Source organism: Neolamprologus brichardi, chromosome 5 (genome assembly GCF_056152115.1).
Source record: "Neolamprologus brichardi isolate AB-2024 chromosome 5, ASM5615211v1, whole genome shotgun sequence".
In the NCBI taxonomy this organism is placed as follows: Eukaryota; Metazoa; Chordata; class Actinopteri; order Cichliformes; family Cichlidae; genus Neolamprologus; species Neolamprologus brichardi.
The window spans coordinates 3,560,221-3,583,843 of record NC_142108.1 but is presented as its reverse complement, the minus strand read 5'-3'; the positions used below and the strand labels follow the sequence as shown (position 1 = coordinate 3,583,843).

The following is a 23,623-nucleotide window of genomic DNA, read 5'->3' as shown; positions in this document are numbered from 1 at the left end:
TATTCTGCGTTATTGCGTTGAGAATTCTTGTAACTATTAAGGAATTAACAAGTTCTTTCTGAGATGCATTTTATTTGAAAATCGTGAGAGAAACTTTACCTATTTTGGTTGGTTTGACTCTGTGGAATCAGAAATGGCACAATAAATAAAGACAATATCATAGTTTACACAGAAGTCTCCTCCTACAGTACGAAAAAGTAAACAAAGTCACAGTTACAAAAGTTGTCATTTAGAGCTGACCCCGCCCCCCAAAAAAGGCCCAAAAGCAAAGGCACACATGTTGAGAGACATTCACTGTCTAAACATGAATTTAATACTTTAATCATTATGCTATGGAACTCGCAACAATAACGTTTGTCGTGCAAATACACTTTTAAAAACAGCAGACCACAACCGGAATAAAATGAAGCCAAAGATATTCCATGCTAGGAGTGATCGGAAAAATATATACGTTTATATCGCATATAGTCCAAAGCCGGGTTTTTTGCACTTTCTCGCTCCTTTTTGGTTGGTGGGTGGGGCTGGGCATATTATGCTAACATAATGGACCAGGAAGCGATCAACCTTTCTACTATCCAATGATTCCTCTGAGCTTTGAGGACTGCCAGCAGATATCCTGCCAAACGCTTGTTCTACTAAACACTGACGAACATTTTCAAATTTAGATTCAAATTACTGTCCAATAAAAGCCAGCAGTTTTCACTTTGCACTTCGGCAATGCGTTCCCTTTTTCCGCTCTTCACATCCTGCATGCAATCACATGCTGCTCGCACAGAAAAGCCAAAAGCTTCAGGTTGTGATTCTGCATAATTACAAGCAGAAATCTTTTTTTAAATGGAGACATATTAGACTAAATCGAACCTCAATTCATACTGTACATGTATAGGAAAACATTTCACAAAACACTAAACACTTTTGCCATTTTTAAGTGGCTGCTGTTGAATTGATTGGCACTGAATAAAAACATCTATATTATTCAATCAAATTAAAGAAGTAGACCAAAAACTACATGTGCAGTTGGGCAACCTAATCAATTAGCAAGCAGGTCATCCTGCTGTTTGTACCGCGTGGACGCACTTCATCTTACTGCTTAGTTTAGATCCTTTAGTTTGTCCGGTTTAACCGTCTGAGGTTTAAATTGTCATTATTGGACCTTAAACTAACCTTAACTCCAACTCCAGGCAATCAGAGTATGTTTCTCCCAAGATTTGGAAAACTGGGAACAGAGAAACGAATCATTCTGACTGACAACAGAAAAGCCAGTTTTGCCTCGCTCATAAATATACGGTTAGAGTTATCGCGATTGATGACGTAGACCTTAGACAGTTACAACCATAATAAACCCAAATAGCTGATTCTTCTTTTCCTCAAATATCTCTTTTATGATTGCAAACAGATATTATAGCAATGCAGTAGTTGGACTGACGGTGGCCCGGTTGGAAAGTTTCAACATATCGCCCAACCCGGTTTCACACATTCAAAAGCAATGAGCAACATCTAGTTGCTCGATAACTACAGTACAATAGGATTTGCCTTTTTTTAAATTTTTATTTTATTTTTTCAGGCATTAATGTTGATCTTATGATTCCTTCAAGAGTTCTCCATCCAATGTTCTGTCTCAGGAATAAAATTAGTTCTCTTTGGAGCTCTGATAAGGATTGCTCTTGTTTCTGTTAAAACAGAACTTGCAGTGTTTGCATGGAGAAGCTTCTTCTGCAGGTGTCCAGGCTCTGTAATTAAGTTTCTGTGTGCGCGAGTGAAATCCAGCCTCATCTAAACTTGAGGTAGGCTGGTACAGAGTAATTGAAGAGCAGGAAGTCCATGCGATAGAGATTATACAGCTTCTTCTGATAAAAAGGGCTGATGTTGTGGAAGAACTGGGCAGCCATGTCTCCTGTAGTCCTGGTGCTCTTGGACGAGGTGGGGAAGCTGACCTGGTCCTCCACCCCGGCCAGCTGCAGCACGTAGCGGGAGTCCTGCTCCAGCGTCTCGTATTTCCCCACCACGTCGTAGTGGATGAGGCAGGGGTGGCACAGTGAGTGCACCCGCTCCCAGTGCTCGTTGAAGGGCTCTTCTCGCTGGGTGGCTGGGTCCACGAGGTAATAGACAAACTCCTCAAAGGAGACGTCATTTCCTTTCTCCAGAGCTTCCGGCTGCGGGTCCGGCCTGTGCCGCCGCACTATCTTTGTGCCGTATCGTTTATGGAAGGCTGTGTTGTAGCTCCGTGTGAATTTGTTGCGGTACGCAGACACCAGTCGCTCAAAGGGCTCGCGCACGAAGACGAACTTCAGGTATGAGCGCAGCCGCTGATTGATCTCGGAGGTGGAGTACTCAGAAAGTGTGCGGAGGTTTCCGGGGATGTGGGCCTCGTTGGCAGGGATTGCGAGAGGGTCTCTGTTGGACCCGGCAACGCCCGTCAGAACCATGAGCACCCGCTTCCAGTTGGTGCAGGCCACTTTGGGCACGTAGCAGTAGAGCAAGCCGTGCTGGTCGTCCACGATGATGTGCTTCAGGTCCTCGGGGATGAGGACTCTGCGTTTGCGGGTATAGGAGCGACAAGCTTCTTCCAGCAGCTCCCGTCTGCCCTGATGGATCGCCTGTACCGCCGACTCAACCTACAGGGATGAGAGGAATCACAGAGAATTGGCATTTAGTAATAAAAGAAAAACATGAGTTACAAATTATACGAGTTTTTCAGGTCAGTTTAGGGCACTGATTGTAAGTTATGATGACAGAAGTTACCAGAAGAAATTTTCCTTCTTCATGGTAAACTCTGCTGTTGCTGTTTTCCCTGTTCAAGCCAACTTTCAGCATCTGTCCTATTATTAGCTACACTGCTGGTTTCGGGGAGGAGTGCATGTAAATGTACCTCCACAGGCTCTTTGATGGTTCATGTCCTCAGGTATCAGTGCAGGACTTGCATGGCATTCAACCCAAGGAAAAGTGATTTAAAGTTGGGACAGTTTAAGTTATAATGTGAGAATCTGGCCTTCCTGAGAGGACTCCACTGATTCAGCAGCACTACCTACATTGCCGATGTTCCCTACGGTCCAATTAGTAAGGAATGTTGAACAATGCAGGTAGGACAGTTCAGATATGACCAACTTTGTAGCTTCAAACAGATCCAATAAGCTCGCTTCCTCCCAGTGCCACACCCCCTAATTTTTCCCCACTTTCACCTTCAGCAACTCAGTGGCTGTATCCCAATTCAGGGTCTGCAGCCTTAAAGGCCGCATTTTAAGGCCGATTACGTCACCGCGACGCGACGAAGGCTGTCCCAATTTGAAGGCTGCTCGAAATGCGGCCCTCAAATGCGTCCTTCATTTCCCTGAATTTTAAGGATGTGGCGGTGTAGACTTCGTGGCCCAACATATCCCAGAATGCATAGCGCGGCGGTGGGTGTGGATAATTTTGCAGAAAAAAATGGCGGATGAGGGGCGCCCGAAGAGTAAACTTTAAGTACTGAATATTATGTCACTTATTTATGTGCAAATGTTTAATAACGAAGAACATGAAAACATTGCTGTTGGCCACATGTCGGCAAAGTCATGTGACATTAGTGACGTTTGTACTAACTTGGTTTTACAGCCTTTACTTTAAAATATACGCCGTTCAATAGCTGAGCTTAATCTTACAGAGAATGATCAAAGCTCATGTAGAAACAAACGAACAAAATATTTTCTCCTTCATTTCTGTCAAACAAAGCTGTATGAAACGTTTCCAGCCGTTAGTATCATGGTTGCTAGGCAACCTGGGCAGCGCAACGGAGGCTAGACCGTCCCATTTCACAAGCCTCGCACGTCCAGCCTTAGCGGTCCTTAAGGATCGTTGAGGCTGCGTACTTTAAGGCTGCAGACCCTGAATTGGGATACAGCCAGTGTTGCTTAAGGACATTTAGCAGATTTTGTGCAGCGCCATCCGAGGCTGAAAAAGGCTCTTCTCACTCCACCCTTATGATGATATACGGACGCCGCTTACAGCCAAGGGACTTTTGAATGAGAGAAAATGCACTCAAAGATTTATCTCCTCTGGTGGTCTTACTTATGGCCCATCCCCAACTTTAATCAAGTCACAGGTCATCCAGTTCAGCTTGGCCTCTGCGTGGCACAAATGTCTTATTTACTCCTTTCATTTACTCAGCCTGGCATCCCACTGCAGTGGTTGGAGCCCTGAGACTCATCTTGACTCTGCGCCTGACCCTCTGTGGTTAGCGGCAGACACCTGACTGCAGAGCCAACACAGACCCTTCCTCTCAGCAGAGGTTTGTGCACTGTGTGTACACAATAGTGCGTTTGAAACTCCTGTTTCAGTCTTTTCATGTGAGCAGGATGCATGATTTCATAGTTTGAAGGTTTGAATGCCATGAAACACTAACAGCTGTTAATATCCTCAAAGAACACCAAAGTCTTCTTAAGTGTGCTGAACACTTTAACATTTAATCAGTGGAGCGAGCAGCAGCTAGTGGAAGTGACAATTTGCTGTGTGGAAACATTCATTAAAGATATCATGTTTTGATCTATTTGTAGAAATTTCATCTGGACTAATCAAAACTGATTTTCAGATATCTGTGTTTTCACACTCGGGGAAATAATTATTTGAATCCCTGCTGAATTTTTTCCATTCAAAGAAATGAACAGTCTTTCATTTTTACGGTAGTCTCATCAACTGAAATGTTATCCCCTATAACCCAGCCAGAATACTGGCTTTCACAGACTGGCTGCGGGCTTATGTGGCACACAAGCGATTACAAATACTCCTGATCTCAACTCATTATGTATATAAAGCACACATTCTTCATTTCCAACCTGCCACCATCATGAGCAAGAGCACAGAGCTGTCAAAGGACGTCAGGGACCAGACTGTGGACCTGCGCAAGGCTGGACTGGGCTGCAAGACCATCAGTCAGCCAGAAGCTTGGCGAGACGGTGACAGCTGTTGGTGCAATTATAAAATGGCCATCAGTCGGCCTCAGACTTTCCTGACAGTTTTTAAAAGAGGTCTCGAGCAATAATTATCCAGATTTTGTGGAGGTCTTTCAAAGATTTTTTTGTGGACATTGGCTGCTTTTTCACTCAATTTTAGTCAAGTCTTTGTACCTGACCATTTTTAGAGGAATGCTTGTTTTGGGTTTGTTAACCCACTTCACTAACGTATAAAAAGGCACCTTACTCAAGTCAACCAATGTTGTATCTACACAGACGACTTACAATTTAAATCTTAGTTCCTTGGTATCTTTAAGCACGTTTTTACAAGCAGCGCATCACAAAAACTTGAAAACAGTTTGAAAAGAGGATTTTTCTTTCTTTTGTCTGTGAAGGTTCTCAGTCATCCAGGTCATCGTAGAACGAGCTCATCCGAAACTCTGGCTGATTGGGACCCACACCCAGTTTCACACCTTGGCTCAGGCAATTAGAGGATCATCAGGGGGTCCTTTTGTCCCTCTGCGGGGGGACACTCCCACTAGGTTTATATCTGGGACTCCCCACCATTTGACCTTAGAACTGAAGAAGCTTCTCGGATGAGAGGTGAAACGTCTTCAAGCAACTTAAAGTCCAGACGCTTTTCTTTGCAAGCTCCTTTGACTTAAAAACAGTTTGAAAAGAGGATTTTTGCACCCAAAAAAAGTGACAGCAAAGAGTCTTACAACTTTCTTACAAGTTGCAAGCAATGGTTGCACTCAATTCTTAATCGTATTGCTCAGTTTCTTCCAGTCGCCAGGTTGTCAGCTATTCCGCTACACGTAGCTTTTCACCCAGTTACCTGCTGCACATGTGCAGAGAGCAACAAATGGAGACAGAATCAGTCGCCCATTGTGTTTACAGAATTAAACAATTAAATAAATCTGCCTCACATTAATCAAGCTCACTCCAGCATCCTGCTGCTGCTAAACAGTTTAAGTGGAAATGGAAGAGTGAAAATATGACATCAACTGCAAGTGGACCGGACTCCACTGGAGCTAGTTTGTTTTCTGGCATGTGCACCGTCCTTCTCCTCACAGGGAGATTTAACTGGAACCAGCTGGAAGATTTGCTTTAATAGCAGAGCCCAGATCATGAACGCTGAAAACATCTTTACGTCTGTGTAGAGGAAAGCGGTCATTCAGAGCCCCGCCCACGGGTGTTTACCTGAGAAAGCCTCCTCAAAAAGCAAACACTGAATTGAACTCAATAATGGCAGCTGTTTCCAAAGAACAAACTGATAGATAAAAGTTACGCTGAGTCATCGCTGTTTAATGTCAAGTGAGCTTGAGTCAAAACAAAGCGGGGATGAAAGTGTGTGTTCAGATACGTCAACACACAGTGAGGCAGTGGTTGTGTACAGCTGTTACAAGCAACTCATAACTAGAGTGGAAATGAAAGGCTGCACATGGACATGTTTCTGTCTAATACTAAGCTCCAGACAGTAAACCTGCTAACGACCAAAGTGGTTCATTACAAAGAAAAAGTGATATTTTTGTATTTCCTGATAAAGGACGGCTCCTGTTACTGCTTTTAGCTTTATGTAACCTGTGCATGGATGAAAAGCAGTCAGACACAGCTCTAAATATAAAACTCTTAACTGCCTGACAGTATCTGTACAAAGTCGTGAATCCTCCTCTATAAATGTCGTGTCTTTAATTCCATGAAAACGGCCGACCTTTATTTCTCCTCTTTTACCGCTCAGATGGGAGTACATCAAAGTATTTCTCCGTGACATGAAAAATATCACAACTATCAAGACTTCACAAATTTCCGGGGAGATTTGTCTCTTAGACATTTCGTTACAAAGAGCAGGTATTACTTTCCTTTAGATGCAGCTAAAGCAGATTTATGAGGACCGGAGCAAAACGTGGACTGAACTGCTGAATTAAGTGGAGGGGGCTCTTCTATGTTCAGCCATGCGTTTATGAAGTGGCTGTTTGGTCTCTCCGATGTAGAGGTCTGAGCATTCCTTGCCACACTGTACAGCACACACTACGAGTTTGTGCTTAGGAGTTTTGTCTTTGGGATGAACCAGTTTTTGGCTGGGTCTGAAGTACACGGGGATGTCGTGTTTGGAGAAGACTCTCCTGAGTTTCTCTGATAAATCTGGTACATAGAGGATGACAATATTGTTCTGATTGTCTCCCTGACTCTGCCTAGTTGGTGGTGTATCCGGTCGTTAAGTGATGACGTGACGAATCCTACTTCTGGGCCTAAAGTAGTCTGCGTTTAATTTGGCTTTTGTGTTGTTAACATGTTTAATGTTTTGTATTTTCTTCTATTTAATCTCAAAAAGCTCCTAAAACAGTCAGTGATCACTGTTGACCTCCCTCGGCTTTTATTACCGCTAATCATTTATTTAAGCTCAGTTTTTAAAACCTTAGGATGTAACTACAGCCCAGCCCATGCAGCAGTATATGAATGACTAACCTCATATTGTGGATGGATTATCTCAGTTGTTCTCCTGGCTGAAGTTTGGTCCTTTTACAGCATCCTGCCATGTGATTACATTTGTTCCTGACCACCGAGAACACTCACGTTAACTTTTATCGAGTGGAAAAAAAGTTAGCTTGTTTATATTATGCTAACATAGCTGTGTCGCTAGCGGTCACGTAGCACATCATTATATACCAGCTAGCCAAACTTCAGTAACCCTACAAACGTCACTGCTGTTTAGTTTTCTGTCTTCATTTATGTTGGAAGTGATAACAGAGCTGTACGTTTTAATTTGTTTCCAAAACCTCGCAGTCAGGACATGCTATATTGTATTTAGATAGAAGCTAGCGAGCTAACTTCCTGCTAACTTCTAACTCCGTTAAATGTCATAAATTCCGTTTTCATGGATGCCTGGATGTTAAACTCAATTATTACACCTGGTAGAGCAGAACGCTGATCATTTTATTAAAGATGAAAGACTTTAGACAGTTTTTCAACTCTCAGTAATGCCATAGTGATCGTTTGATATATGGACCTGCAGCGGAGTTTAGGCCCAGACACGGCTAGTGACGTCAGACTTAACCACCGGATTGGGGGGTCCATGACCCACTTGAGAACACTCCCATAGGGCTTAAAATCTGGGACTCTCCACCAGCTGCTCTTACAACTGAAGAAACTTCTCAGATGAGAGGTGAAACATCTTCAAGGAAACTTAAAGACGTCCAGACGCTTTTCTTTCCAAGCTCCTTAAAAACCTCTGTGGTTTTTTTCCTATCAGCCATGGATCGGCCTCCCCAAAGCCCGGACCTCAACATGACTGAATCAGTGTGGGATCATCATGACTGAGGACAAAGTGAAAAGCAGCCAACATTCAGAGAAGAGCTTTTGAGTGTCTTTCAAGAAGCCTGCAGAACTATTTCTGAAGTCTAGGTCAGTTGTAAGAAAGCATTCATTAGCGTTCCAGCTGTTCTGAAGAATAAAGGCGGTCACACCAAATGTGGACTTCCAAGCTTGTTAGAATTGTACAAAGTCTGTTTTTACGATTAAGATTATTATTAAATATTAAAAATGAGACCCTGTTTATCATTAAACACTCGGCCTATCCTGTCTGGTTATATGTGCTCTCTTTCATTCAAACATAGAACGATCCAGAAACACAAAGAATCATAAAATCACAAAATGACTATTTATCATGACCTTTGCCAAGTTTGTTAAAATAATCCTGAGTGATCCTGGAATAAATCCTTACAAATAAATATTTAAAGTGTACATGACGTTAGACTGACCTGATCGCCATCGTAAAGCGTCTGTAGAGGACTCCTCCTCGACTTCTGTCTGCTGCTGCTTTCACCCACCGCCTCTGAGGCTGAGGAAAAAGCACATCGGTTATCAACTCCGACAGGTGTCTCACACAAAGCACAAAGTATGGAGCTTAATTATCACTAATAATGCTTTTGTGAATGTGTGTCATCACGCCCAAATGTGGTCCTGTGACCCTGACTGTAGTAGTTTGGCTGGTGTTCATATTTCTGTGGACACATTTTAAAGAAAATATGCACGATACATTTGCAAACTGTCAACATGAGGTGAGTTAGAAGGCGGACGGTGTCCATCCCATGATTACCAATCAGTCGCTGACTTCGCGCTTTTATTGAAGCTTAACATGCTGCAGCCTGAAGGGGCGTGAGCTTACTGCAGGGTTTCAGGGAGGAACAAAGGCCGAGGATAAAGAGGTGCAGTGCGATTATTTTATTTGATCATTCACTGAATTGCTGAATGCCAAAATTATAATTAGCCAAATATCCTCAAGCAAGATGCTGAACCCAAGCAGTACACAAGAATCAGCTCATTTACTATTTAACTACTACTGTTGGTGTTAACTATCATTATCATAAGTAATAATACAGGGTGGTGTATCATTAGACAGATAACACAGGTGAATAAAGTGCACTGTAGAACATTAACACAAACTGAGCACAAAAACGTTGCACTGAAACAAAGTAAACTTTCATGGTATCGCTGCTTTTATTTGCTCGAGTGCTTTAGAAACGGAACATAAGAGTTTTGGCCGGGCAGAACGTATCATTTTCCACGTTATGTCAGACTCAAGTTTGAAAGGAAGGATAAAAGGACCTTATTTATGTCCTTTGGCTTAGAGCTATTATTCTTCCAGATATTGGACAAGTGTAGAGTTTCACCACATGATCCTCAGATTTAATCTGGGTAAAGGTAGTCGATCTGTTCCTCCTAAAAGCTGCAGGCCTTTGTTGGAGGAAAAAAAAAGATGCAAAAGCGTGCGGCCGGGTTTGAAAAGGCAGTGGTTGCTTCACTCCAACTCAAACAGTTTAATCATAGTTAGAAAAATAAAAACGAGCTCTCAGAACAACATCTACCATCACGTATTCTGCACTCCAGCCTGCCTGCAGTGAAAGCAGAGATGAGCACCACGCTGCTGAACCATGACTCACTGACACAACAGGGAGCAGCAGGACTCAAAGACACTATGAACATCCCCACAGGAGCACGGCTTATTTGATTTACAGAACAAGCTCATCACATCGTACACTTTCCAGCCACAGATGTAAGGTTACAATCAACACTCACGAGACTGAGTTACTGAGAGAGACACTTCCATCTGATCTGCATGTTGTGGACGTAGTCACTTTCTATAAAAGCCATATCTTCACTCCATCTGCAGCGTGGCGTGGAGGTTATTTGGTTTTTCCTCGGAGATAAACACAGATAGCCCCGCTTCATCAGATGCTCTTTTATGAAAGCCGCACGCTCCCTAAATGAAACGCAGATGTATTCTGGTGTGTTTAGCCAGTAAGTGTTAGCTTGAAGATAAAACTGCAATCTGTCACCTTCTTCAGATGAGAGGAGTCATTTTAGTGTTTTAAATTATGAAGTTAGCCAGGAGGCACTTCGTTAGAACAGCGGTCTCCAACCTTTTTTGCGCCACGGACCCGTTTATGCCCGACAATATTTTCACGGACCGGCCTTTAAGGTGTCGCGGATAAATACAACAAAATAAAACTAGTACCGGTACCGAAAAAAAGAAGATTTATTCATAACACACGTGAAAAGACCCAGAAAACCGAGTTAACGATAAAAACGATAACAAAATAACACTGAAAACCATACATTTCACACCCGAGCCTCAACTCTCGTGACCCGGTACCAAACGACTCACGGACCCATACCGGTCCGTGGCCCGGGGACCGCTGCGTTAGAAGACTGGGAAAAGAAACAGCTAGCGTGGCTCTGTCCAAAGATCAGGCAAGCTGCTGTGAAAAGCTCACAGAACAAGTCCTCATGTTGCTGATTCAGCTGAAGAGGGTTAAGTTTCCAGTATCTCGCTGAACTCCGACCACCTGGTGCAGTGTTGTAGTTTCATGGTGACATCGGTGCCTCTTTCTGGAAAATCCAGCATTGAACCAACTTTGCTTTTAGCGTGCGTGTCGATTCCAGGAAGACTAATCCCTGCAATTAGTGATCCCTTTCTACACAAGTTAGACCTTGCTTCAATTCACGAACTTCCCAGTATGTTTGACGATTCAAGGAATTCAAGTACACACACACACACACACACACACACACACACACACACACAATGAAATTTCCATATTTTCACTAACAAATGTTCACCTCTTGCTGCTCAGGAGGTTCAAGCGATACAGGCAATAATCCACTGAAACTCCATAAATGTTCTTCTTGCTGCCATTTAAATTAAACTTGACTCATATTCCTGAAACCAGAACTCTTCTTGCTCCATAACCACAATGTGAAGAAAAATATCACATTAACTGTTTAATCATTACATCCATTTTCACAAACTCCCCCAGTTTTAGAGGCTCGAAATTCACTGACAAGCAGTCCAACAGCAGGTTCCCTCATTATCGACAGCAAACTAAGCAGATAAAAGTCACACTTGAACGCGTTTCAAGTGTTACACAGCAGCAGTTCACTGGACCACTATGAGGTCCAAAGAGGCTCAGGTTCAGACAAATGCTCCGAAACTGTTCAGACAGCATATAACGATGCAAACGGATCATAACACAAATCTCAGGGCAAAGAACAGAGTCGGTCACCTAACATCAGCCCAGCATGCTTTTCACTTACTGAGACCAAAAGTGAGCAGCAAACCTCAAAGAAGGAAGCATGTGATGATGTCCACAGGTGCTGTCACTTTCAACAAATGAAAAAGGGGGATTATTTATAAAGTTCGGAATTAATAAAGTCTGACCCTTCAATTAACATCTTCATCATTTGATTAAAAATAATAATAATAATCAAGTGATCAGTTTAAAATCACTTGATTTAAAATCCACCGTAATATCCACTTTAGGATTTGGTTCTTTTGTCTTGAAGCCACTGGCTCATGGCTAAACTCAAGAGTAAACACATAACTTCCTGTTAGAGACGTGCTCTTAAAAGCGCATCAACAATGAAATGACATCAGTTTCCTCACAGAGACAAGGCCAGGCTGCTTTTCACTGGAGTAAACATCTGCAAGCAGCTGTGTGGCTGCAAGTCCAGATTGAGCAGTGCAACTCAGCACTACCTGCCCATTGAACAAACGACTTCCTGTGCTGTGCCATTATTCAAACGGCAGTATGCACAAACACCTTATGCACAAGTCTGCCTTTTATGCAGTCATTACGCTCCAAACTTGCACGAACAGCAACATTTGTCATCTGGAGACAATTAGATTGACAAAAGCTCAGGATTTGTCACCAATTAGCTGCTTTAATTGGAGACAATGATGCTGTAATGGTGGAAAATGAACTGCACAGGCCCAACACTATTGAGCACAGGCTACTGTGAGACTCAAATGACCACATGTGTGCAGCTCTCTCCTCCCTGTGGTGTGCTCGGGCCACTCATGGCAAACTGGTTATGAGCTGTAAACACGCTCACTGCAGGCAGCCCAGCATGCAGTAATGAGCACACTATACAGAATCATTGAGAATACCTGCGAGAGACACACAGTCGATCATACAAGTGAAATCACAGGTCTTTACTAGCTTCTAACAGCAGGTGAGAGTAACTAGAGAAATGCTGAAGCTGTGCAACAGTATTGTATAAAGATCATATAATCAGCGTGGCGTTGTCTATATCAAGCATGCCAAGTGCAGTTACTGATAAGGAGGACTGCAACAGTAGACCATGACTGTTGCATCAGCCGCCTCATTTTGCAATCTTTTACAACTGGCCAACACTCTCACCTACGGATGGGTATTGATAAGATTTTCACGATTCCGATTCCATTTTCGATTCTGTTTAACGATTCGATTCTTTTTTAAAAAAGGAGAACACTAAGTTCGATTAGCTTAGAACTTTGTTTTATATCTTCTCTTTGAACAAGATAGAAATTTAGGAGTAACAAGAGATCCACAGCCTATGGCTCTTCAATGGGGTGTCACAGGGTCCCTGGGGAAAAAAAATGTAAATGTAAAATAATAAAATAAATATTCTTCTGTAGCAATAACAAAGTATAACATAAATTATTCTGTAGCAATTACACAAGAATACCCAGTAATGTCCCTGCCTACAATTATTATCATTCACCTACAGAGAATCGGGGCATCTGCTGTGGCAAATGGGTGCAAGCCTTTTACCACAAACTAGTCACTGCTCGGTGACATTCGTCTATCCTGCCTGAAAGGAGACGCTACCGGTAGACTGCAGCGAGAACTGCCAGCATCTGAGCCAGACTCTGTCTGTCTCTCTCATCATGGTCACCTAAATGCACAGTAATGGCAGGTTTTGTAATAAGGCAGATCGCGCTAACATAATATGCACTGTTAGTTGATTATTTACCTGCCGCATTAACGGGGGAGGACGTGCAAACGTTACCGCTGCTGCTGGGTTGAGATTCACGAGTCCGGAGCGGAATTAAAAACACGACATTTATTTAAGGTCATCATGTGTTTTGTGAGCAAATGCTTTTGTATATTTGTAGTGTTTCCTCCCTTAAATGAAATATCTACTTTGCAAGTATTGCAAGTTGCCCTGTTGTCATCCGTTCTCGTAAAGTATAACCAAACTTTTGAGCGTTTGAGCCACTTAGCCGCCATGTTTCCTGCCAGGTAAATGACGCTCCGCAACGTGGTGACGTCATTCAGGGCGACTGGAATCGATAAGGGAATCGTTTGCAAAAATGGCAAACAATTCCAAGGAATTGAAACAGTGGGAACCGGTTCTCAACAAGAACCGGTTTTCGATACCCATCCCTACTCTCACCACACATTAAAGCTGCACAGTTAATGGAATTTTAATCTTGATCATGATTTTAGCTTCCCACAGTTAAATGAACACGATCACATAATATTTAAAATCTGTGCTCAGCCAATAGAATGCAAAGCAAAAAGCAAATCAAGGGCTCCTCTGACTGCATGCCAGCATGTGACAGTCACAGCCGTTCTGAAGTGTCCTGGACTAGTAAGACTACGTTCAAAGATATACAACAGAATTCAAATGTCTGCCACACTCATGCCTCGAAGTGGATCATCATCATCCATTTTTCAGAAATACTCTTAAGCAATCAGCTGGGTGAAAAAAACCCCCAAAAACTGCAGTTCTAAATAAAACTCGGCCAAAACAAACAAACAAAAACATGGCTGCTGACGTGAACTGTCCAACATCAGCTCCATAAAAGTCCATTAAAGCGAGCATGCATACTCTGCATCAGCGCTCACAAAGATGCACTGACGTCACCAACATCTTTGCCAAAGATTCACTCAAACCAAGTGAATAAACACCAATACTGACTAACAAGTGATCAAAATGATCACTTTGACCATAATCGTTCATCCCTACCACAGATATAACACTAAATGTTAATGTTCAGTTCAATAGAAATATAAGCTGCCCAGTGTTAGCTTGCACTGGCTTCTACCCAGATAGCAACCATTAAAACGGTTTACAGTGTTTCCCACTTAACTTGAATGCACCCAGTTTAGAGGCAAAATTCACAGTCTGGCTGCAACTGAAGTTATTCAGGACCAATTTATAAAAGCCAAAAAATGATGCATTGCATTTTGTGGAATGACCCATGGAACTTAAATGAAGCAGCCATTTCCCCCAAAACACCTAAAAAACTGCACTTATTTTACTAAAGTGAGTTCTGTTTTCAGTCAAATTTGGTCAATGTCAACAAATCTGCACGTGGTCTTCTGTCCAGTCTTTGAGGCACCGTTTGTCTGAATTCGGACAGGACAGCATTGGCTCATATCAAACTTGGCAGTTTGTGGATTTACTGATAAGCAGGATTTCAACAGTTGAACATGACTGTTGTGTTAGCGTCACATTTTACAATCGTTTACACCATGACCAGCTGAAAACGGTGGGGTGGTCACTCTTTAACCATCAAAAGTGGAGTTTTACAAAGTTCCACACTAAACCTTCTGACCATAGGAACACCGTCGAGGTACAAACAGCCAACTGGTTTACCAGCAGGCCAATATTACTGGCCCATACTATGCAATGTGTTAATCCAATAAGATTTACTTATTTAGTTACTTTGTTGTAAAATGAGATTGTCAAGCATGCCAACCATGTTACTAAAACCTGCTATAAATGTTGCCATGAGACAGAGCTTGTGCTATCAGTCTGATATCATTACACGCAATTTGGTTCTATATAGACAGAAATTCAACAATTTAAATTAGCAATTAGAACCGCGCTGAGCAGCCTTCTTTTTCTAGAGGATTAGAACCAAAAGCCAACCAGCAAACCTTCAACAATCTTACAGAGTGATTGCCATTAGTCAAAGTCAGACTCAGTTTGCAGAAAGGTTTCTTCCTACCAGCCGACCTTTGCAATCACCTTGAGATAAAAAGTTGCTGTGAGTGTGCAGCACCCTCAACATTAACTTGGCTCCTGGTTTGACATAGGCAAACATAGACGTACCCGGCAAACAGCCTGGGAAAACACTTAGAAAGTACTTAGCTGTTGTAATACCAAGAATATCACTGATCACAGCAAACACTCAGAGATTTCTACATAAGAAGCAAGCTTCACAGTAATCAGCATCAATTCTTTTGACACATAAATAATCTTCTCATTTAGTGGATTCACCTCTGCCAAAAAGCCAGATGATGCCTTATTACTGGAATCAAGAGCGTCACATGCAGCCGGATGCTGCTGCCAAAAGGAGGCTTTGTCTTTTGCCTTGAGCTGCCGAGGTGAGGAGATCATTCTGCCACAGCGCACCAATTTATCTGACCTGTTTTCTAAACACATTTCATTACGACCCCTCCCAAAGAGAACCCTTAAATGGAACAGAGAGGTAGCGGCTGAAATGATTCAGAAGCTGACAAACACCTGGAAAACCGAGTGTTTCAGCAACAGGGTGAGACGGCACTCTGAAAAGGTTTGTCTCATCTGTCATCTGCTAACTTGGCATCAATTAGCAAGCAAGGAAATTTACAGTCCAAGTTTTGTCATGAGGTATTTAAAAGGGGGCCAAGTGAAAATATCAAGAAACTGTTTAAAATGTCAGAATAGCTGGATATCAGAGGACTGGGCGCAGACACTAGGACACACTGCACAGCATCGATATAGGTGGAAAAATGTGTGCTATGTTTTGCCATTAGAAGGGGGAAAAAAAGCTGCTGGTTATAACCGTGTACCACTCTAACAAAACAGTGTCTCAGCTGCTCTTAACTCCTCCACTGATACAAGACGTCTGAAACTCACCAACCCAGCTAAGGCAGACTCAAAGGAAGACGTCGTCCTGTTGGTTTAACCCTGTCTGGACCCCAAAGCCTACAGCATTCCTTACGGTACGCACGGAACCAAATGCTGGGGAAATGCAAAATATAGAAAGGCCGATGTGTGTTCCTGCTGTCCGAGCCATGAAATGAGCTCTGTGTTTAGGTCCCGCTGGGAAAACTGCCCCCCCTCCCCCCCCCCCCCCCCTTCCTTGACCTGACTTGCCAAAGAGTAGCTTTGACGCTGTACAAGGGAAAGCCTGATCCTTTTAGGCCACAAATGTGTGTGTGAAAAGGGTGTTAGTGCATAGGCAGGAGCATGTGGGTGGTGTACTGTCTGTTTGCGGAGTCTTAGAAGAATGTCTGCAGATCCAGGAGTCCCTATGATCCTGTGCAGAAGCGTAAAAGAGTTTAATGTGCATTTGTGGGGCGACTCATTAGCTGGCTGACTAAAATCCATCACATCTGCATTTGAGCAGTTGGAAACAGTGACACTAGACAAATATTTAACCGTAAAGAGAAATATCCATCACTCAGGAAAATACGGACCCGACTGCATGTTTCACCAGTGTAGTACAATCCTGAGGTCCATTTAACTTAAACTGAATCTCCCGTGGGTCTAGGCACCGCCGACTTTCTTCATATGCAAAAGCAATGATGGTTAAATTCACTAATGGACCTTAACAGCCTGGTGTTAGAGTTTTCTGTTTTATACGTACATAAAAAATGAGGAAGGATCCTACAATGACAGCTGTTTACTAGGAGTGCAACTATACACAAAATTCACGGTTCGTTTGATACTTTGGTGTCAAGGTTCGATATTTTTTCGATACAAAAAAAATGTTCATGCTTTTTTAATTTGTCATTTATTAAAATTATAAATATGTATTTTAACTCAAAAGTACAGTTTTTAAATTTAATGTTGCTGAAACAACAAAGTAATAAAAAAAACAAATCTATCTGATCGAGAAATCACTCATCTTTGGAAAAGAGAGTTTATTACAGAGAAATGGCTCTTTCCAAAATAAAAGCTCTACTATACGCTTCTTCTGGGCTATATTCTCAGCAGCATATTAAACATATCAGGTCCCCATAAGGAGAATCATGTGCTAACGGCTGTCTAAATGACTCGGATAAAGTTCGTAGCATGCGTGCTTGTTGTTTTTGTCTGCTTCCACTTGTCTTTGCACTAGGACATAGGTGTCAAACTCTAGCCCGCGGACCAAATTTGGCCCGCAGCCTAATTACATTTGGCCCGCGAAGCCATACCAAATTACTATTAGAGCTGGCCTACTGGTATTATACAGCTAATATATATATTGCTTAGTATTAAGCTTTGCTTGTTCCATATTCAGTTTTTCAGCAAAACGTGTTTGAGTCCATAAGAAAAGATTCATTCTTATATCTACAGGAATAAATATATTTCAATAAATATTAACGTTAGCCCACGACTTTGTTCCAGTTTTGAATTTTGGCCCACTGTGTATTTGAGTTTGACACCCCTGCACTAGGATGATGCCGGAGTAAATGTGCAGTCAGCGTTAATCTGAAATGACGTTAACGCCACAGCACAGCAAATCTCCGTTAACGAGCTACCGCGGATCGCCCAGTGCTTGGGGCTGGACGGCCAACACGTTAACGAGCTAACTGCGCTAACGCACTAGTTCCCACCCATGTAATTGAGCATTGCGTGGCACATACAACATACTGTTTTACTTTTGTCCATAACGCACTTACCTTCAGGATCATACGTCACATGAAAACCAAAATAGTTCCAAACGCCAGATCTGAATGAGGGTGGGGGAGGTTCAATTTGCCATGTTGCAAGGAGCTTAACTTCTGTCTCGCTAGCTTGCTCTATGCTCAGTGAATCTGCGTTCGACTACTCCGCCTAGGCTGCACTGTCGAGCGCAGATCCACTGAGCGCTCAACACAGACAGCATCGTCAGAAGAAAAGTTGATAAAATAAATAAAAAAAATTTGTATTGTTCAATACATATGCGTACAGAACCGAAAGCACTGTATCCAATGGTTCAATATCAATACGAGTATTGTTGCACCCCTACTGTTTACTGGGTGATTCACGTTATTAAGGTTCATCATCTGAGGACACTGAATGTCTACCATACATTAGGGCGGTCAGTAACTTTACTGTGACAAACAATGCATGCATTAGTAAACACAATCAAATAGATTGGTATTTATTCTGCACTCTTCTAGTCTTCCTGATCACTCCGAGCACTCTACACCATCACCTCATTGTATAAACTTAGGAACTTTAGTTACCTCAGATTAACATTAACCATCCCACCAGCCAATTTACAACCACATATAAGCCTAACGTGCATGGACATGCATTCTAATCAATTTGCAATAGGAATCCAGGAGTGACAGACCTCTGTATACCCACTTATTATCTTAGTTATATAAAGTTATTGCTTCCATTATATATACTATATGATCACTATATATCATATATGCCTTATGAAAGGCTTGATAAAGAGGAAAAGATCATTGCACCTGTATATGTAAAATTTATGTAGAAACATGTACCTGTACATGATGTCATGTCTCTTGTTGCTCTTTGAGTGAGGAATAATAAAAGCCTGGCTCTGCGTGGGCTTTTTAACCAAGCGTGACTAAAATTAACCAGAACAACCCTAACCCAGACAATATTTGCCAGTGTAATTTAGTCTGGACCAAAGTGGGGATGAGTTGAATTATTTGGCTACCACAGAGCACTTGGATTGAAACAGTAGAGCAGAAGACTTATTCAGTAACTTTAATTGCAAAAGGACAAACCAGAAAAATCAAATCACTTGAGGATACGGGCTCTGAAAGCAGATGGTCCTAATGTAATTTTGAAAAAGTTCCTCCAGAGTACTTTCTGTGCTATCAGCTCCTGCTGTGCCGTTTCATGAATATGCAGCTGGCTGGAGAACAGGCTGGAACAGCAGGACCACCCCGACTCCCCATGTCACCGCAGACAGACGGGGATCTGACAGCAGCCAGGAGGAGCGAGCGATTTCAACTGGCAACTGCACGCCGCAGCATACAAAGATCAGGTCACACGCTGTTCCCGTGTGAATGCGTCTGCTTTTAATTGGATAATGTCCCATCCACAAGTGACTATGTCTGAAAATTAGGTTCCAAAGAGCGTCGCAACAATTTCGTCAGTGCTCCGACAGAGTTCTGGGAAGCCAATTTTTATGACTTTTGTGGCCTCAAGTCAAGCCTAGAAAAGGGAGGTATGAGATGGGGGTAAGTCTCCAGTACATGACTAACAACAGCTTCCCCGAGGCCCCCACAATAGTCTCAGGCTCTGTTTGTGATTAAACAGCTACAACTAGCTACACTCATAGCAGTCAGCTCACATCTGTATGTGTGATGTTCCTGGATTTTACTCCCAGGAAAACAGAGGGAGAAGTCCCTCACTGTGCTGTAACATACAACACCACATTCCAGACTATGATATACTTCTTCCTCGTCAGTCAATGCGTCTAAAAGCCCAAAGGCGAAATCATAGTGGCCACTGTAGTAAAGACACCTCACGCTGACAGATAAGCCCATCTTACAAAGTCAGCTTTTCTAAAACAGATGTGAATTTGAAAGACCGGATACGAAGACGTCACAAAGGGTTAAGTTTCTGCAGCATGAAAGGCAACTTGTGTTCAGAAAAACTATTTCTGTCCAGGATGTTACAGTAAAGCCACTCTGCATCTATGCAATTATCCTAAATTTGGATTAGCACTGCATTTCCAAGCACTGTAATTTTATGCTAACTCTGACTTGGCACTATGCTGTTCTCCTTCAGCTTCACGTCGCCTAAAAACACTCTGACCTTTACCCCAGATAGGGGAGGTGAAGCAGCTCTAACTAACTGCATATCTGAAACCAATTTAGATTCACTTAGAGCAGACAGGCAGGTTTAATGGTCGCTGCGTGAGCTGCATTCCAGGTGTGTTCGGAATACGTGGAGCCAATCCCCCCCCAAAAAAAACAAAGGCAGCATCTAGGAATGTTTGCACTTATGCCATGTGTCTCATCAAAGCACTGGTTGTAAACCTATTACATCGAAATTAACTCACAAAGGCAAATGAATACACAATAGCAATTTACAATAAACGTAAATAAAAGCATCTTTAATTTTGGGGGGTTTGCACTGTCGATCGGATTGATCGGATTTTTGTAGCTGGTGAGGAAACAATTGCTTTTGTGCATTTATCCTGGCTACAAAGCTCTCGTTTGGACCTGTAACGAATCAAGCGCTCCCCTTTCTTTTATACAGCGAAGCTCACAACCTTGTGAAAAAGCCAGTTTAAATGAATGGTGACTGATCAAGATTGCTACCTTCTTTTTCAAGCGACTAGGGTGTGACGCTGTTTTAAGACCTGCTTACTTAACAAGGACATAAAAAAATTAACTTGCAGTGCCACTTTTTGATGGGACAGCTCTAGTGTGCTGCTCTTCCACACCAACACTGAATTTCCCACGAAGGCGAAGCAGAGGTGTGGCCAGTAACATCGCCGATGGCTTCGTTAAGTCATTATATCACCGAGCAGCAAACCATCATTACTGTCACTAAACACACCCCTGCTTTTCCTGCTAGGACATGTCTCCCTTTTTTATTAGTTACAATGAAGCAAAAGCAATTTGTCCAGTATAGCTACATGAGAACATGCACACAGATGAACCAATTTTTTTTATCTAGAAGTCACAAATGTAAAAGTCAAGTCAAAGGTTAGTTATGAAGTTCTATGGGATCGCCTGCTAAAATAAATATACACACATTTCCACTGACGTGCAGATGAAACATAGTTTTGTTAATCTATGAAGCTGGCACTAAAAACATGTCACAAAGGCCTGGATTATCTGCAATTTTCTATCTCTTAATTTGAATTTGCTGTGTCTGGATAGCAGTACCTTAGCCTCTAGTGCTATCAAGGACACATTTTTTGTTAGTCCTTTGGACTGGCGCGATAAAGCTTTCTGTAATACTGTCAAAACAACAAGCACCATGTTTCAGAGCAATATTGAAAGACAATATTCATATAGCTTCATGATCCTGATCCACAGCTGGCCCAGCTAACCTGCCGAGTGTTTCTCTTCTCCAGTGGCACCCCACTCCATGAATCCTGGAAGCTTCTTCCTGTTAAAAGTGAGTTTTTCATCCCCATTTTTAAGCAGTAGAAGCTTTTAGATGAACACAGATTTGTAAGATGATGAGGAAACCCCCTGATCAGTTTAGAGGTGGTTAGCTCCTATTCACGTTCATGGTGAGGGGGGCTAAGAGTACATTTTTCACCATCTTACATTGCTGTGATTTAAGTACATGTGGCCACTGACCAATAGTCATGGCACTTTGCATAATAATGATCATGAAACTGATCTTCTGGCTCTTTGTTTGGCTGTGGTGCTTGTTTCAATTATTATCCAACTTTATTGTTAATGCAGGTGAGGCTGAAGAAGAAACTTGGTTATGAAAAACTTTCTGGGATTTTCTACCTGGATGATTAAGAGTTCCTCAAGCTTTTAGTGTTGCATTTTCAGAGTATGACTATCAAATCAAAAGCAATGCGAGTGCGAGATCCTACTGTAAATGCAAACATCACATTTTTTGCGTTTAATGTAAATACACTAAGCAGCACAGACTGTTACTTTATTCTTTTGCAACTGCATGTTGAGACCATCTTGCAGCACTATCGCATCATTTCCGAAGAACCACACCCTTGATTTTGATTTCAACCACACACCTGTAACGGTTTGTGACTGTATCTTACACAATCACACCCACCGCACTGACACGTTATCCTACTGACAGAAAGCATATCAGTCACGCTATCATCACTGATAACCTTGACTTTAACAGTGTAACACTACACTGACAGTAAGGTCACAAGTTACTTATGGACATGTCACACACCCAAACTTTCTGGGATCGCCATTAAATGTGAATCCATCTCACAATATGGGCTATACCTACATTTTTTAGGCCCCTGAAACAGCTGAGCACGTGTGAAAGAGGCCTTTGTATGTGGCAGAGGGAAGCAGATCCCACCGAAGGGACAACCCCACTGCCAGCCAGCTGCGTCTGCTCCCAGCCCTCCTCCCTGTAGCTGAGGAAACACTGCGCTAAACACTCTGCTAATGGAAGTTTTCCTCCTGTTCCTCAATTTAGAGCTGAGCTTCATGGGAAAATAAAGACATCGGGATGGAGCACAACGGGGTGAAATGACAATGGGCTGGAGGCCACGCTTTAGTATCGGAAGGACAAGGACCAACAAGTCGCACAAAAAAATCCTTTATAGCTGGGCTAAGAATGTCTCAATAGCCTGCTTTCATGCACTTCACTGATATGTGTATTGGATTACAAGTATGCCACAACCCATTAACACAGCGGGTTATGAATGGGTTTTATTATGAAGGCATGGGCAAACCCATATGGCAACAGAAAAGGACCAGCTGGTCTGCTGCACACTTTAAACTAGAGCCCATACATCAGATACACTTTTGTCTCCACACAAGAGATCCTCACAAACACACAACCCTTTATGGGACTATACATCATATGAGATTTTCAATTTAGAAAGACTTATAACTAATATTTAATCAAACTTCTTTTGTTACTGATAAAAGAAAAAAAACCCTCATATTTAAATACTTGAGTCATTTGCAGATGGATGGAGATGAACTGATAAAAGTGATGAAATATTTGCTTTGCTTGAAAGGTGTCAGGTTGGGACGTCTGTGTAAACTATTCATGGGGCGCTTAATTTCTAATGTTTAATGTTTTAGCTTTAGTTTTATTCTTAGCGCAGCGGCAGGCAGACAGAGCGGGGATGCAGGAGAATGAGCGCTCCGATGGCAGGGTGTGGAAGCAAGTTTAAGCAGAGCAGAGGGGGAAATATTGTGTATTTATGGGATTTATACTCACCTGGCTTCAGACTGCTGTTAAAGTAGAATATGACCATGACGAAACATCCCAGGGACAAGGCAAAAACCATCCGGATCACTCTGGGTTTCCTCATCCTGAGAGTCTCTGGAAGCCACCGAGGAGCCGAGCCCAATCCTGCCAGGGTTCAGGCGAACTACACGGTTTTTGTCGAGTCTACTTCACCGGCCGTGGGAGCATCGATCCGGCTCGCTGCTCGACCTTTGCCGCTTCTTATCTTCCTGGACATCCTCGCATGCCGGGTCAGGAGGAGGCAGCGGTGAGGGAGGGTGAGGGAGGACGAGGGGGGCCCCGGGCGGCAGACTCCGCTGGTCTGCCGTGTCTCTCTCGGTTACCGACGCGTTTCTGTGTGCCTTTGTAGAGACGACGGAGAAGGCTGCATCACTGCCGCTGTAGTGCCAGCACAGGCCGCCGGACTGCGTGGGTAACGGGCCCTTTATACGCCAAGACAGGGTCTTTCCAAATGTCCGCTTAACCCCTTTCTCCCCACGGACACAGAAAGGGTCCAACCACTCAACGACCCGGTGGTCGAGAAATAAGCGACACGTTTCAGAAGA

The 23,623-nt window shown here is 42.8% G+C and overlaps 1 protein-coding gene across 1 annotated transcript; it reads right to left on the bottom strand.

Moving 5' to 3' along the window:
• Positions 1 to 52: 52 nt before the first annotated feature.
• Positions 53 to 23,623, bottom strand: LOC102787184 (carbohydrate sulfotransferase 11-like). The gene is made up of 3 exons (XM_006800177.3): positions 23,049 to 23,623; positions 8,684 to 8,763; positions 53 to 2,615 (listed from the first exon to the last, which is right to left on the bottom strand). The coding sequence occupies exons 1-3, from the start codon at positions 23,140 to 23,142 to the stop codon at positions 1,770 to 1,772; spliced, it is 1,020 nt and encodes a 339-aa protein (XP_006800240.1). The 5' UTR covers positions 23,143 to 23,623; the 3' UTR covers positions 53 to 1,769.